Here is a 14,322-nt window from a genome sequence, read left to right as displayed (position 1 = left end):
AGGGAACACATGAATGCAGTTGTTTAAGTGAGAACTATTGTTTCTTTAAGTTTCCATAACAGTCACCCAGTGGGTGCACTTAATGTGTCCTAGTCTCTTTCTGTGATAGCAGAATATTAGTAGAATAAGTAATAACAGTGGGAGATGGGCTATGAAACAGCCCGCCAGACACACACACACACACACACACACACACACACAGCTCTTGAAGGATGTGACAGCTCCCCCCTCAGGTCTGAATTGTCCACATAGGGATGAGATGGTCAATTATGGGCCGCTGGATATTGAGACAACGGAGGCAATGTGTGGCTGTCGGATAAAACAAAACAAGATGAGAAAGCAGCAGAGTCCACATTAATGGTCCAAGTCTTTGTTAGTTCAAACTGCATCCGTTTGGAAAACTTTGTTTCTATTACATTTTTGTAATTTCGTAGCAACTAACATCTCTTAAAGGTGCCCTGCCACACAAAACCGTTTTTACTTGCATTTTTTGAAATATATTAGGTCCATATGTGTTTGTGTTATGTCGTGAATGTGGAAATGAATACCTCCTCTGTCAACTCTACCCGCTGAAAAGAAATAAGCGGAGAAATCAGGCCAGTTGAGAAAGCTGGTCAGTCTGACGTCAAGTTGCCTGAGCTCTTTAGCCTCTGAAGGACCTGCCTTGGAAGGACCAGTCCTACCAAAGAAGGATCCTTTACTCTGAGAAACTTTGTCCATCTATTAATCTGCCCTCCATTGCTCATCCTTTGTCCTTCAATTACCCGGATGTCTGTCACAGTAACTTGGAATTAATTTTTGGGAAATTAATTTGAATTGTGGGTAGAGAGTTGAATGTTCATTGATGACCACATTTTATTGGATTTCAGGTCCAAACGATTCAATTCATGCAGCGATTCAAATTAAACAATACAATTTCAAATTTTGTGATTCAAATTCAGTTTTTTCATTGCAATTTATTTAAGTTTAGCAATTCAAATTCAAATATAAATTATTCAAATTCAGTTTCTGTTCACACATATTTCAGCCCATACAGGGCACCTTAAAAGTCCAGATGATTCAAATTGATGAAGTTATTTACTTCTATTTTACCTGTAGTTTCTGATCTGTGAGAAGTACTTTCACTAAAGGGTACATTCACAATAAATCACAAAGGACAGAAAGTCAAATCGTCAACCTGAATAGAAGTTCTGGCTTTGCCCCCATCAATGATCAAAGCCTGAGTTACAAACTAGGTTAAAGACGGGGCATTTACTGGACAGAAAGGGAAGTGTGAGATCAAGCGTTTTGGATTCTGGTCTTATTCTAGGGGCTAAAAGTCAAGACACCTCAGCCTCTGTTGCATTTTATTCTTTAAAAAAATCTGTCTCTAGTGAGGCCCCCAACTTTATGAAAGACCTTGGTATTGGATTAATACACAAAGTAAAAGCAACACTTCAATAACTCCACACATGAACATTAGTTAACTTGTCATGGGATTGCTAAGCCTGAGAAAACAATTGTATAATGTCTCCTATGGCTCTAGGGGAGCTTTAGTGAGTCTGAGAAATTAACCCCTGATGTCTTCTCTGCTTTGGTTTGAGGCTTTATATTTGTTTTACATTGTTGATAGAGGGGGGGGAGTTTGAGAGATGACACGTTTGAGAATGACCCATAGCCTACTATTGATTTGAACTTTTCCTTTTTATCCTGTGTCTCACAAGTCCCCAAACTTTATGTAAATGCAGTAGTAATTACTACTGTAGTAGTAATCACTTTAACCATACATGAACAATTCTATACACTGATATTGTGGGAATAAATCAAATAAAAAGCGCAGAACCCACTTTGGCTTTTGCGGAATCATCTAATATCAATGTTGAAATATCACTGGATTTAGAAGGTTGTTTTAGCAAACTTATTACAATAAAACTATGCCTGCACATCCAGATACAACCAGGCCTGCCACAAGTGTATTCTCTTTTAATGAGCAACAATCAACAAGGAGCTAAACCAAGGCGTAATAATACATTGTAAGGGGAAAGCAAAGAAACGGCAGATGACAGTCCCAAATAAACTTCCCCTTTAGTTAGCCCTACCCACTGACAGCACTATGTGCAATATAAGAGAAAACCAACGTTCAACATAAACAGTTTTCAGTTTTCTGGGAGGGCTGGCCCGGGCGTTACGCTGATGTTATGAAAAGTAGCCGCAGCACCTCTGAATGAAAGCATTCTTCAGTGCGGCTGGGTGACCAATAACTTTTCTTCATTCTGTGGTCCAAGTTTGACGCGTCAGCCAGGCGCGCCCACTGCACATCTAGCTCCTCTGTACTGGACTCACGGAAAGACAACACATGCCGCAGAAATAGTTTTGCAACGGAGTGTGGAAGTCACGGACGATCGAGGCCCAGCAAAAAGGAGCTTAACGGCTAAAAGTTAGCAGTCACGTTCATCCCGGAGCTGACGGCGTTTTCCTCTAAATAGTTTCCCTCTAATGAAAGGGAGCGCTACACTTTTAGGTGAGCACTCTCTTCTTTAAATCTAAACGGAAATGCTCTTCATGTTTATCCCATTAGTATACCATTTGTGTTTATGTGGCAATATGAACTGTTATTGTCTACTCAGCAGGCTACATATTAGTTAAACACTAAACACTGCTTTTGCATAGATTATTGTATCAGCCTTATTCTTATTAGACGGGTTCTAGATTTTATTTGTTGATTGCATTGATTTTGCATTCAGCATTTTGTCCATTCAGTTTCTAGTTTGTGTACATTAAACACGTTTTTCTATTGTTTACTGATATATTTACATCTGCAATTAGGCCTACTTACCTTTTTAGAAAGGAGATATGTGTTATGCATTTTTAATTGCACTGATTTGGCATACAGTATGTCTGGTCTGATGGTACTTTTTTTTTAACACATTTTCATGGCAAAGTCTGATTATTTAACAATATTTCCTTTGTTGCTTTGAGATTGAGATGTTATGCATATTATTAACCGTGTTCTGTTTACTTAAACTTTTGTTTTTCCAAGTGTATTAATAGGCAATTCATGAATGTATCTGTAAAATGCCTTTAAGAGTAGAATAAGAGTAGAGTATGAGTAATCAGAGTTTGACTTACAACATTCACCTCAGAACATACAGTTATGGAAAATGTGTTTTTAATCTGGCTTGAGTCAAATTTATACTGGCCACAGCAAGCCCCATTCTAGCCTTAAATAATATACAGATATTGGTGATTTGTGAAAAAATCTAACTTTTCACCTAGTTGCTTTGTCAGTAATAACCTTGTAAAAGATTAACAATGAAATTAAAATTGTGCATTGTGCAACAATACAGTATTTGCCAGTCCTTCCATGTTTACTCAAAGGACAAACACAATGAATCATACTATGAGGAATCTTTCTGCCTCATCTTTGTGGGTATCTCACTGCCCTATGTTGAGCTAAATGGATGTTGACACTATGTTCCAGGGTTTTACAGGACACACCCAGTCCTGACTTCAACACTTCAACACAGGAACTGAATAATCAGGAAAAAAGGACAGGACAGACAACTGAATCCTTCTGGGGAACAGCCGGGCATAATCACAGAGAGTGTGAGTTGAGAACACGTGTTATAGGTTGATTATAATACATGGGAATTTGAATTACTGTGTTTAAAGGAATGCATCTTATCATGAGCTTTTCCTTCCCACAGACAGCTTTACCACAGAGGTGACATCCTTGCAACAATGGGCGAGGACTATGAAAACTACACCTATGAATACTACATGGAGTACGGTGACTTGGAGGAACTTAAAGTAGACCACAAACAGAGGGAAACGATGCACATTTTCTCAGTAGTCATCTATATTATTTCCTTTGTGCTTGGTCTGATTGGAAATGGAACTGTCATTTGGGTGACAGCGTTTAAAAGCAAAAAGACAGTTAACAGTGTTTGGTTGCTCAATCTAGCCATGGCAGACTTTGTATTTGTGCTTTTTCTACCCTTCTCCATTGATTACATACTGCAGGACTTCCATTGGGACTTTGGTACGGTCATGTGTAAGCTTAACTCGTTTGTGTCTGTGATGAACATGTATGCCAGCGTGCTCTTTCTCACAGTGCTCAGTATAGATAGATATGTTTCTCTGGTCCACCTCAACTGGTGTCAGAAGTATCGCACTAAAGAGAGAGCCTGGCTTGTATGTGGATTTATATGGGTGCTGGCTGCTGCCACGAGCTGTCCTGCACTGATTTTTCGTGACACCATTCGCTTACATGATAAGGTGGTGTGCTTCAACAACTTCCACACACAGGATGCACATACAGCAGCCATGAGACACATTATGACAGTAGTCATTCGTACCACTGTGGGCTTCCTTTTGCCTTTTACTGCCATATGTGTGACGGGTATACTTTTGACAATCAAAGTGAATCAATCTGGGGGCTTGGTTCGGCTGTCCAGTTTCTCCAAAACAGTATCAGCAGTAATTCTGGCCTTCTTTTTTTGCTGGGCACCTTTTCATATTTTTAGCTTGATGGAGTTATCCATACATTCCTCATTATACCTACACAGCATACTGAAAGCTGGCTTTCCTCTTGCCACCAGCTTAGGCTTTTTTAACAGCTGCATTAACCCCCTCCTGTATATGCTTCTGAGCAAAAAGGTGCGTCATATCCTGAAGCGTGCATGCCTGGACATCACTAAGAGTTCACTTAGAGAGCTCAGCCAGTCAATCTCTGCCACTGAGATGGAGTCTGTGCCAGAAGTTCAACGGGACAGTGTCCCAGAGGAGCCGGTGGAGTCGTCAAATCTATGATTACAACTATCCTCGGACTCCAGTATTTGTCTATGAAAAACATGAAAGTAAGACTGGCTATTACTTTAAGTATAAATGTGGCAGATTGTCATAGCTTTTCTTTCCAGCCATGGTGTTAAGATTTTCCTATTTTCTGTCATTTGGACAGAGTTACATGTAATAACTCTCAATGGAAGAGCTAGGTTGAACTGGAGATAGTATCTTTGCACTTAGTTTCCATTTACATAACTTAAATGATTTACGGAGAAAGTAGTCTATCGATTAAATATCATTAATGGAATAGATCTGTTCCACGGAATGTCCCTTATTTTCAGACGGATGTCCCTCACCTTCTGCTGTCTTTGTGTTGGTATTCTAAACTTTGGTTGATTCAGGAAACATCCTCAGAGCTAGAACCAAAAATCTAATTATTTTTATCTTTATTTAATCACACACTCTTCGACCATTTTAATTCCAGAGTTCAACGGCCTACATGCACGTTTCGCCAAACAAGTTCCTTCCCGAGGCTATTTTGCAGAGGCACCGTTGATCCGTCTGGCACTCAGCAGCGTCCATGACGATTGTGATTAGTTTAAACAACCAACCAGAGCATGTTTTTCTCCTATTCAGGAATTTTGTGTAGACTAGCCAGACATTCCTCCGCAGTGCTGGGGAAATAGGTCTGGCAATGCAAGACTACAGAGAAAGAGGCAATAAAATCTGATTAGTTGATCAACAGAAAATGTATCAGCAAGTATTTTGAGTAATTCATTGTTTAAATAATTAAAAAAAAAATCTCAAGTATTCTCTGGTTCCAGCTTCTCAATTGTGAGAATTTGCTGCTTGAACGCATTTGTCTTTCCTTGATAGTAAACTGTGTTTTTCACTATTTTCTGTCCTTTTATAGGCTTAGAAAATCCTACAGATTAATCCATAATAAAAGTAATCAGTAGTTGCAGTCTTATATCAAATGCATCTTAACTATTTACTGAATTTGTTATTGTTCTCTTGAGGCCAGACATCTTTGGTTCTTAAAAATTAACATTATGTTTTATACCGTTTTATACTGCTAGTCACATGTATTGTAAGATTTTTAACTATAGAGTTGTATAAATGTTTTAATCTATTATATTTCAATTATATTATCTTTATATATTTCTCCTTTTGAACACCTGCTGTACTTTGTTGAATACTTTCTTCATATTGTTTGACTTAATGTTAGAAGAGTCTGTCATTAAAAAGTAGGATGATGTTTTAGATTAAAGCCTGACGTAAATCCAGATGTGCATTTCCTTCCATTTCCTGAAGGTCTGTTTATCAGCCTTTTCCTGTTATTTGTTTCTAGTGAATTCTAAAAGGATTACATCACTGTTAGGTTAAGAGATAGAGTACCATCCTGCCTGCATCTGGGGGGATGCTGGTTTAAATCCCGGAAATAACTGTAAAAATGTGGCCAGAAGACAAATATTTTAGACTTCTTTGACACTTAGCGCCCGCATAAGGATTAGAATCATCTTTTAATGGCCAAGTAAGTGACGCGCACGCACGCACGCGCGCACACACACACACACACACACACACACACACACACACACACACACACACACACACACACCTGTGACCCTCCACCCTTTTAAATTAAGTACTTTTTAATTTGGTTGAAAACCGATTAATCCACATAAAGTCTGAATGTGAGGAGAAGCCTTGCTGTTACTGCCACTGTGTCACTTCACCACAGACTGTCACAAACGGTGCAGATGATAATATCTGCTAAGGAGAGAGTTTACATCACTGCCATGGCTACTTATATATGCATTTAGTATTAGACTAGGTCAGATTAGGTCAGTATTTACATAAAAGTAGACTTGGATTAATACAGGATTACTTAATCCGTGACGCAGCAGAATATACAACATTGTGCAATCGTGTCGCAGTCAGTCTCGTGAGGAAACAAACACTGGCGAGGTAAGCAAAAATCCTTGTGGTGTTGAGGAAACAGCATTAGGTGTATAGACACTTTTATAGTCTGGATTGATGGACAAACGTTAGGAAAGGCTCCTTAAACTCGTAACGTTAAAGTAAACGGGATTCGGCTGACGTTAGCTACATGTTACGTAAACTTGTGTGCAGCAAGAAGTGATTGCGTTAACCTTAAAACCTTTAAATGACGTTTATCTCGCGGTGGCAGTTTATATTCTCATTGACGTAACGTTAGATTATGACAAAGCGGGTTAACATAGTCAGCAAACGTTAACGCTAAATTAGGTTTGCTAACGTGATCATGGTAGATTACATAATTTGGCAAGTCTAACGATTCATTAAAATCATATCTGTAGAGCTTTGTAAAGTAACGTTACACCCTTAAAGGACATGTTCCTTCTGTTTTGTTTTTTTAATAGATCGCAGCATAAATTCAGCTTTTAGTGTCAGCCCCTGCGTAGCTAACTTGCTGGTACTTGTGTTTTTGTTTTGACTGTTGTAAGGAGGGATAGGGTTTTAAAACACGCATCAATATCATAAAGTCTGATCGACACTTGAGAAAATGTATTAACCAGAAGAATTGGACCTAACACGCGACGTACGTTGCCTCTCTTGCAGCATGTTGCGTTTGCCTGTTGTGAGCAGGAGTCTCTTTCCAGCAGCAATCACCAAAGGATGTGCGGCTGCAACTAACAACGGTAAACAATATGCCAACTGATAAATTGATCATTTCTTGGTTACGTACAATGCGTGTCTTGTTTTTATGCAGAACACTCTTGTTGTTTGTTGTGTGCTTGCACCAGAACCCTTGTCACTTTGTTCCACTGATGGATTATAGGCAGGATTACAGATTTGCCAGATACCACATCTGGTACCAGGCGGTTGCTGGCTCAATTTAGCCTAGTGGCAATTATTTGTTATTACTTTGGAATACCAGGGATCCATTGTAATAGTATGTGCTATAGATGACGATAAACAAGGTTACTGTTTTCTCCAATAAAAGTTACAGTACTTGGATGAAAGGAAAAGGGAAAGTGTGAATAAACATGTTTTTGTCTGTGCTTGAAGCTCGAACCACAGCAACAGCAACAGCCAGCAACCTCCTGGAAGTGTTTGTGGATGGGAACCCTATCATGGTGGAGCCAGGAACCACTGTTTTACAGGTAACGTACTAAATTTATGCATGCAGTCATATAAGATAGAAAGCCGATTTCCTGACATATTAAGTAACAATATCAGATTTAACACTGTGACTCAATTTTGTCATAGGCATGTGAGAAGGTAGGAATGCAGATTCCTCGATTCTGCTACCATGAGCGCCTGTCAGTTGCTGGAAACTGCCGCATGTGTCTTGTGGAGATAGAGAAAGTTCCTAAGGTATGTCTCAGGCTGTATATACAGTATGTGTGTGTGTTTTGGTTCTATTTTGTTAGCCAAGCTGGAATTTCAGTATTTATTTTCCTAGTATGGCACAGACAGGACAATGCCTATTTAAATTAATCCATAGTCATTTTTCATTCATTTTGTAGCCAGTAGCAGCTTGTGCTATGCCAGTTATGAAGGGTTGGAATATTTTAACCAATTCTGACAAGACAAGAAAGGCCAGGTAGGATCAAACTCACAAGTAAGACATTGTATCATCTACTGTTCTCTTATAATATTACATGTACATTAAATTTGGTTTGTAATCATACCCAACTGTCTGTGGGTCAAAAACAAAGCTCTCAAACATTTACAAAACGTCCTTTGACTTTACACAGAGAGGGTGTGATGGAGTTCCTACTGGCTAACCACCCACTAGATTGTCCAATTTGTGATCAGGGGGGAGAATGTGATCTACAGGTAAAGATACTCACCACCATTGTAGATCTGTTGTTTATAGACTCAAGTGTGTGTATGACAAACCTTTTATTTATTTAATATAGGCTTGACTAATACAAGTGAATATCATTCTCTCTGAAGGACCAGTCAATGCAGTTTGGCAGTGATAGGAGCCGCTTCACAGAGAGCAAAAGAGCTGTGGAGGACAAAAACATTGGCCCTCTCATCAAAACCATAATGACTCGCTGCATCCAGTGCACTCGCTGTGTGCGGTGAGTCACACACATCAATGTGTAGAGTAAGTAGAGTTGCTGTATAAATTTAGATTCTGACATTGTTTTGTTTTTTTGCTCCTACAGCTTTGCCAGTGAGATTGGAGGTGTAGAGGACCTGGGTACCACTGGCAGAGGCAATGATCTGCAGATTGGGACCTATGTGGAGAAGATGTTCATGTCGGAGTTATCTGGGAATGTTATTGATATATGCCCAGTGGGGGCCCTGACCTCTAAACCATATGCATTCACTGCTCGCCCTTGGGAGACCAGGTTTTTTGATTGCGCTCTACATTTTAATTCACTTTTTGGGCTCAAAGTTTAGTTTTTACAATCATATATTGTTGTTTGGTTTTCTGAAGGAAGACTGAATCCATTGATGTTCTGGATGCTGTGGGTAGTAGCATTGTGGTGACCACTCGTGGGGGTGAGGTGATGAGAATCCTGCCTCGTCTTAACGAGGATGTAAATGAGGAGTGGATCTCAGACAAAACCAGGTTCCTTTTTTTAATCACACAAAGTTTCCTTCACAGACATAGATTATTTTACGATGTTCACATCATTGACAACGTTTACATGCACATTAAATTACGTTTTTTGCGCTTATTCCGAAAAAAATAAAATATTCTGACTAATGAAAGTGAATATTCCACTAATATTCCTGTTGTCATGAAATGTTAGCCTTGCAAAATACGATTTTTTCAAAGTTCCCCAGCGGTGGCAGACTTGTTGGACCGTGTGAACACAGTGTACCTCTTTCATTCCTTCAACCAGCTTCTTGAAAAGGTTGGCGTTGCAATGTGTGCGCATATCCAAAAACCTGCTGATATCCAAGTATTTGGTCATGTTTGACAGTAGCTGTGTTTCTCCTTCTTATTGGGTCTGCAGCTTTTAAACTGTTGGTTGGTTGGTTTGCGTACAGCAACCATAGCAACGCACAGAGCTGACCATAAGCCGTAAACAGGCGTAAAGTGGGGTAGAGACCCAGACTAAGACGCATATTCCAAATGCGCAGTGTACATGTCAAACAAAGAATACAAAGAATGCCTCTAAAACCCAAATAATACCGCAATATCCCACGTCTTTCTCGAAAAAAGGCCTTATCCGGAATATCCAATCGGAATATGCTTTTTACATGACCTGCATCAAATTCGGAATATTGTCATATTTGCACTAATAGTGGAATATTAGTGTGCATTTAAACATACTCAATCCTGAAACCATCCTGACAGGTTTGCTTATGATGGACTCAAAAGGCAGAGGCTTACTCAGCCAATGGTGAAAAACGAGTCTGGGCAGTTGGTTCCCACAACCTGGGAAGATGTGCTGCCTCGAGTTGCTGGAGCTGTATGTAATTTATGATGAAATGGCATTCAGTAACAGAATATGATCATTGGCAACTTTTTCAACAGTCCTAAATTACATCTGTTTTATCTGACAGTTGCAAGGAGTTGAAGGAAATGATGTTGCTGCTGTTGTTGGAGGCTTGGTGGATGCAGAGGCTCTCATTTCCCTGAAAGATTTGCTAAACCGTTTGAATAGTGAAAACCTGTGCACTGAGGAGATGTTCCCAACTGTTGGAGCTGGGTAAGGCCACAGAAAGAGTGAAACTGAACATGGGACAAAGCCAGTTGGACTTGATGTTAAGTGCTATTTTTACCTTTTCTTCTTTAGATCCGACTTGCGTTCAAATTATCTTCTAAACACTGGGATTGCTGGCATTGAAGAAGCCGACCTGCTGCTTCTGGTTGGCACAAACCCACGCTATGAGGCTCCTCTGTTCAATGCACGAATCAGAAAAAGGCAGGTTATAGGCTGTAAATACAATAATCTCGGGTTGTTGAACAATGCCAGACTAGTAAATCAGAGTTTCGTATGTTTAACAAAAATGCATACTTTAATAAGATCTTGGTATCTCTGATTCAGCTGGCTTCACAATGAGTTGCAAGTGGCTCTTTTGGGAAAGGAAGTGGACCTAAGTTACACATATGACCATCTTGGAGAGTCGGCCCAGGTTCTTCAAGAAATTGCATCAGGAACTCACCCGTTCTCCCAGGTAAATACAGCAATGCAGTTCATATCAGTCAACTTGAATAGCCATGTTTTAAAAAGATTTTATGCTCGCTTGAGATGGTTTTTGCCTTTGTTGAAAAATAATTGTTTAGCTAAATGAGACATGGAAACGTCTTTACTAAATAGGTTCTGACTCACATGACTGATCAGCTGTTTCTGCTGTCTGCGTCTTCCTGGATGTTCCCATAATCGTTGCCAAATGGCACTTTCTGCGTGTATTACAATCAGTTGTCTTTTTCTCCAGACAGCATGATACTTTGCCAACCCTTGCTAACATGAAAGAGCAATTGTTGCCCAATTGAATCAAGTTGCCTAATTGAAACAAATTCCTGAAGACCTCCATTTTTCTCTCTTGTAGGTTAGATTGTGGGTTAGATGGCCAGGGCGACTTTTTCTGTTTCCGGTTTGCAAATTCTACTTGTTTTTCTCTGTTTACTGGCTATGCGTTGCCTATACTGCCAACCTTGACAACACCAAACCATTTGATGGAAACGCCATAATTTGCAGTTCTTTTTTGTGACATTTTGAATATTTGCTTCAAATTTGCTTGATAATTGAAAAGAACCATGACTAATGTCTCTTCCTTATGTTGCGTCTTTTAACTCTTGCAGGTCTTGGCTAAAGCAAAGCATCCGGTTGTTGTGGTTGGAAGCAGTTGCCTGCAGAGTGAGCATGGGGCCGCAATAATGGCCGCTGTGTCAACCATTGCTCAGAATGCTCGCATCAGAAGTGGCACAGAGGAAACCTGGAAGGTTCTCAATGTGCTTCACAGGTCATTGTCTTGGAAAATTAGAGGGAAAGAGGGAATCTTTCGGTAACAGAGAAGTGTTTGAGGGGGATGATAACTGTAATATGTGTGCTGTTTTCAGGGTTGCCAGTCAAGTGGCTGCACTTGATCTTGGGTACAAACCAGGAGTGGAAGCTCTCAGAAAGAATCCACCCAAAGTTCTTTTCTTACTAGGAGCTGATGCTGGCTGCATTACTCGCCAAGACCTCCCAAAGGATAGCTTCATAATTTATCAAGGTCAGCTGTTTTACTGCACAGCAGCAGATGCTTTTTCATTTACATTAATTTATGTATGGCATCTGAGAGAGGCTTGGTGAATCTTCTGTATGTCAAGGAGCATCAAACCTTTTCTTTCCTAATTTAAATGTGCTGTGCCAAAACTGCCCAGGTCACCATGGCGATGTTGGTGCACCAATGGCTGATATCTTACTTCCTGGAGCTGCCTATACTGAAAAATGTAGCACCTATGTGAACACTGAGGGCCGTGCCCAGCAGACCAAAGTGGCTGTGACTGCCCCAGGCATGGCTAGGGAGGACTGGAAGATCATCAGAGCCATATCTGAGGTCAACTACAATAAAAGATAATCGTGTTATACTAAATAATAAGAAAATAAGACTAAATGCTGTGTATTTTTCGGTCAATTTTTAAGCTTGCTGGAGTGACGCTGCCATATAACACCCTTGATGAAGTACGTGATAGACTGGCAGAGGTTTCCCCAAATCTGCTGCGATATGATGACATTGAGGAGGCAAACTACTTCAAGCAGGCTAATGAACTGTCAAAGGTCAGCAGTTACCTTTCTCCATTGTGTGTTTAGTTGATTACAGAGGAGGCAATATTCAGTTGGTTTATCTAAGTTTTCCGTTTGCTTCAAGCTGTTCTTCATGATGATGGTGATATCTGGCTTTTCTCTTTCAGACAGTGAACCAGGCTGTCCTTAGTGGATCTTTAGTCCCTCTACAGCTTACTGTGACGGACTTCTATATGACAGGTGGGTTACTATCATTCTTGTATTCCTCCCAACTAACCTTGGGGGTATTGCACAAAAGTAGAATTTAACAATCCAGGATAACCGATAAAGCGAGGCTTGACCTAGACTAATCTGGCTTGGTGCGTTTCACGAAGGCCAAGCCAGGCTGAGGAGGAGCGACTAGGTCAAGCCGGGATTAAGAAATTCGGATAGGTGCGTGTTCACGGCTTTCACCGCAAGATTGATCACAGATTTACTGATAACAACCAAACTTAACTTCACCAAACCAATAACAACAAGCAGTTTTTATGACTGTCACATGAATAATTATTCAAAAAAATTGTCACAACTTTAAATAATAATGTGTTTTACTGAACAGCAACATGTAACTGCTGAGTGAACAGAAAAGGCTACAGGATTAATAAATCATGGTTGTTAGCCTAGTCAGGAGCAGGCTAGCTGCAGAGAATAAAACTCTATGGTATCTTAGGTGCCTCTGCTTTTTGCAAACAAGTCAAGGCTAAATTCATCCAGGATAACTGGAATATCTAGGCTTAATCCCTTATCCCGGTTTTGTGCAATGAAAGTCACATTTGAGGCTATTTCTCATGGTCTTAATGTGATTTTCATTCAAAAACACTCTAGGAAACACAGCAGTGTTGCATCAGTTAGTTATTGTAAATATAGTCATGTTGTAGTGAGAAATGGCATTTTAAATTCTGGTGGATCTATGAGGACTAGATCTCTGCAGGGTAAATCAAGCAGACTTTGTCCAATCTGAGTTCTCTCTTGCAACCTGCTTTACATAGTTATTTTTTCTTGCAATAACATTTTTATCACATTATATTTTTACCGCCAAATATGACTTATTTAATTTTTAGAGCTACTTCTATGAATTTTACATCGACTAAATGCTTCTTAGTTTCAAATCTGGTAGTCAAATTGAACTGCAAAACAAAAATTAAGTAAGACACTAAGTATTTGTGTTACATGTATGTTGGTGTTTCACACCTGCATGGCATAGCACAAAGTAACTGAAAATAATGCTGTTTGCATCACCACAATCTACTGTAGCACCATTCACTTACAACACAGGGTTTAAAATGCAATATCCTCACGGAATTAGCATTTGAATATAGCATTGAAAACACCCACAGTAGTCCTTTTACTACACCCATTATACTAAAGATTTCTTTTTTAACTACACAGTAATTTAGGTTGTGCAGATTTTAAAGTTGCTCTCAATCTTTACCCACAGATCCAATAAGCAGAGCCTCCCAGACTATGGCAAAGTGTGTGAAAGCTGTCACAGAGGGAGCGCAAGCTGTGGATGAGCCAGCCATATGCTAAAGCACAATGGATAGCCATCCAATTCTTGGCTTAAAAAAAAGATTATACGCACAAATGCCCTTTTTGCACATTTTTTAGAAATGTATTTATTTGCACTATTTTATTGTAGTAGATGCCTGATCATCTATACACATTATGGAACTAACAAACATCACTAATGTGTAAAATGTGTATACTTGCAGCGTGTATGTAAGGGTTTACCAACTCTCCAAAAGATGCACACGGTCCCTGACAGTTTAGGTTTTCACCTGTTAGGACATTAACATTTTAGTAGGTTTGACCAAAGGTTTTAAATCCT

At 39.7% G+C, this 14,322-nt stretch overlaps 2 protein-coding genes and 1 long non-coding RNA gene across 5 annotated transcripts; 2 read left to right on the top strand and 1 right to left on the bottom strand.

Annotated features, from left to right (window-relative positions):
- Positions 1-2,193: 2,193 nt before the first annotated feature.
- On the top strand, positions 2,194-6,046 carry gpr1 (G protein-coupled receptor 1). 2 transcript variants are annotated; one of them, XM_034885720.1, is made up of 3 exons: positions 2,194-2,500; positions 3,461-3,585; positions 3,691-6,046. In XM_034885720.1, the coding sequence occupies exon 3, from the start codon at positions 3,721-3,723 to the stop codon at positions 4,789-4,791; it is 1,071 nt and encodes a 356-aa protein (XP_034741611.1). In that variant the 5' UTR covers positions 2,194-2,500; positions 3,461-3,585; positions 3,691-3,720; the 3' UTR covers positions 4,792-6,046. The 2 variants fall into 2 exon arrangements, with proteins under 2 accessions (XP_034741611.1, XP_034741610.1); XM_034885719.1 differs by having other exon boundaries at positions 2,198-2,500; positions 3,687-6,046.
- A 455-nt stretch (positions 6,047-6,501) lies between these two features.
- On the top strand, positions 6,502-14,186 carry LOC117953435 (NADH-ubiquinone oxidoreductase 75 kDa subunit, mitochondrial-like). 2 transcript variants are annotated; one of them, XM_034886446.1, is made up of 19 exons: positions 6,502-6,735; positions 7,369-7,448; positions 7,819-7,913; positions 8,020-8,127; positions 8,280-8,356; positions 8,511-8,592; positions 8,713-8,843; positions 8,931-9,116; positions 9,206-9,340; positions 10,076-10,190; positions 10,285-10,430; positions 10,518-10,646; positions 10,770-10,899; positions 11,528-11,688; positions 11,786-11,940; positions 12,092-12,267; positions 12,354-12,488; positions 12,623-12,695; positions 13,933-14,186. In XM_034886446.1, the coding sequence occupies exons 2-19, from the start codon at positions 7,370-7,372 to the stop codon at positions 14,022-14,024; spliced, it is 2,205 nt and encodes a 734-aa protein (XP_034742337.1). In that variant the 5' UTR covers positions 6,502-6,735; position 7,369; the 3' UTR covers positions 14,025-14,186. The 2 variants fall into 2 exon arrangements, with proteins under 2 accessions (XP_034742337.1, XP_034742338.1); XM_034886447.1 differs by lacking the exons at positions 6,502-6,735; positions 7,369-7,448; positions 7,819-7,913 and having other exon boundaries at positions 8,280-8,374.
- Positions 9,546-9,731, bottom strand: LOC117953438. Its single transcript, XR_004658612.1, has 2 exons — positions 9,697-9,731; positions 9,546-9,663 (listed from the first exon to the last, which is right to left on the bottom strand). It is a non-coding gene; the product is annotated as an uncharacterized LOC117953438 (long non-coding RNA).
- Positions 14,187-14,322: the final 136 nt, after the last annotated feature.

This window comes from Etheostoma cragini, chromosome 11, assembly GCF_013103735.1.
Source record: "Etheostoma cragini isolate CJK2018 chromosome 11, CSU_Ecrag_1.0, whole genome shotgun sequence".
In the NCBI taxonomy this organism is placed as follows: domain Eukaryota; kingdom Metazoa; phylum Chordata; class Actinopteri; order Perciformes; family Percidae; genus Etheostoma; species Etheostoma cragini.
This window is presented reverse-complemented; position numbering and strand designations above follow the sequence as displayed.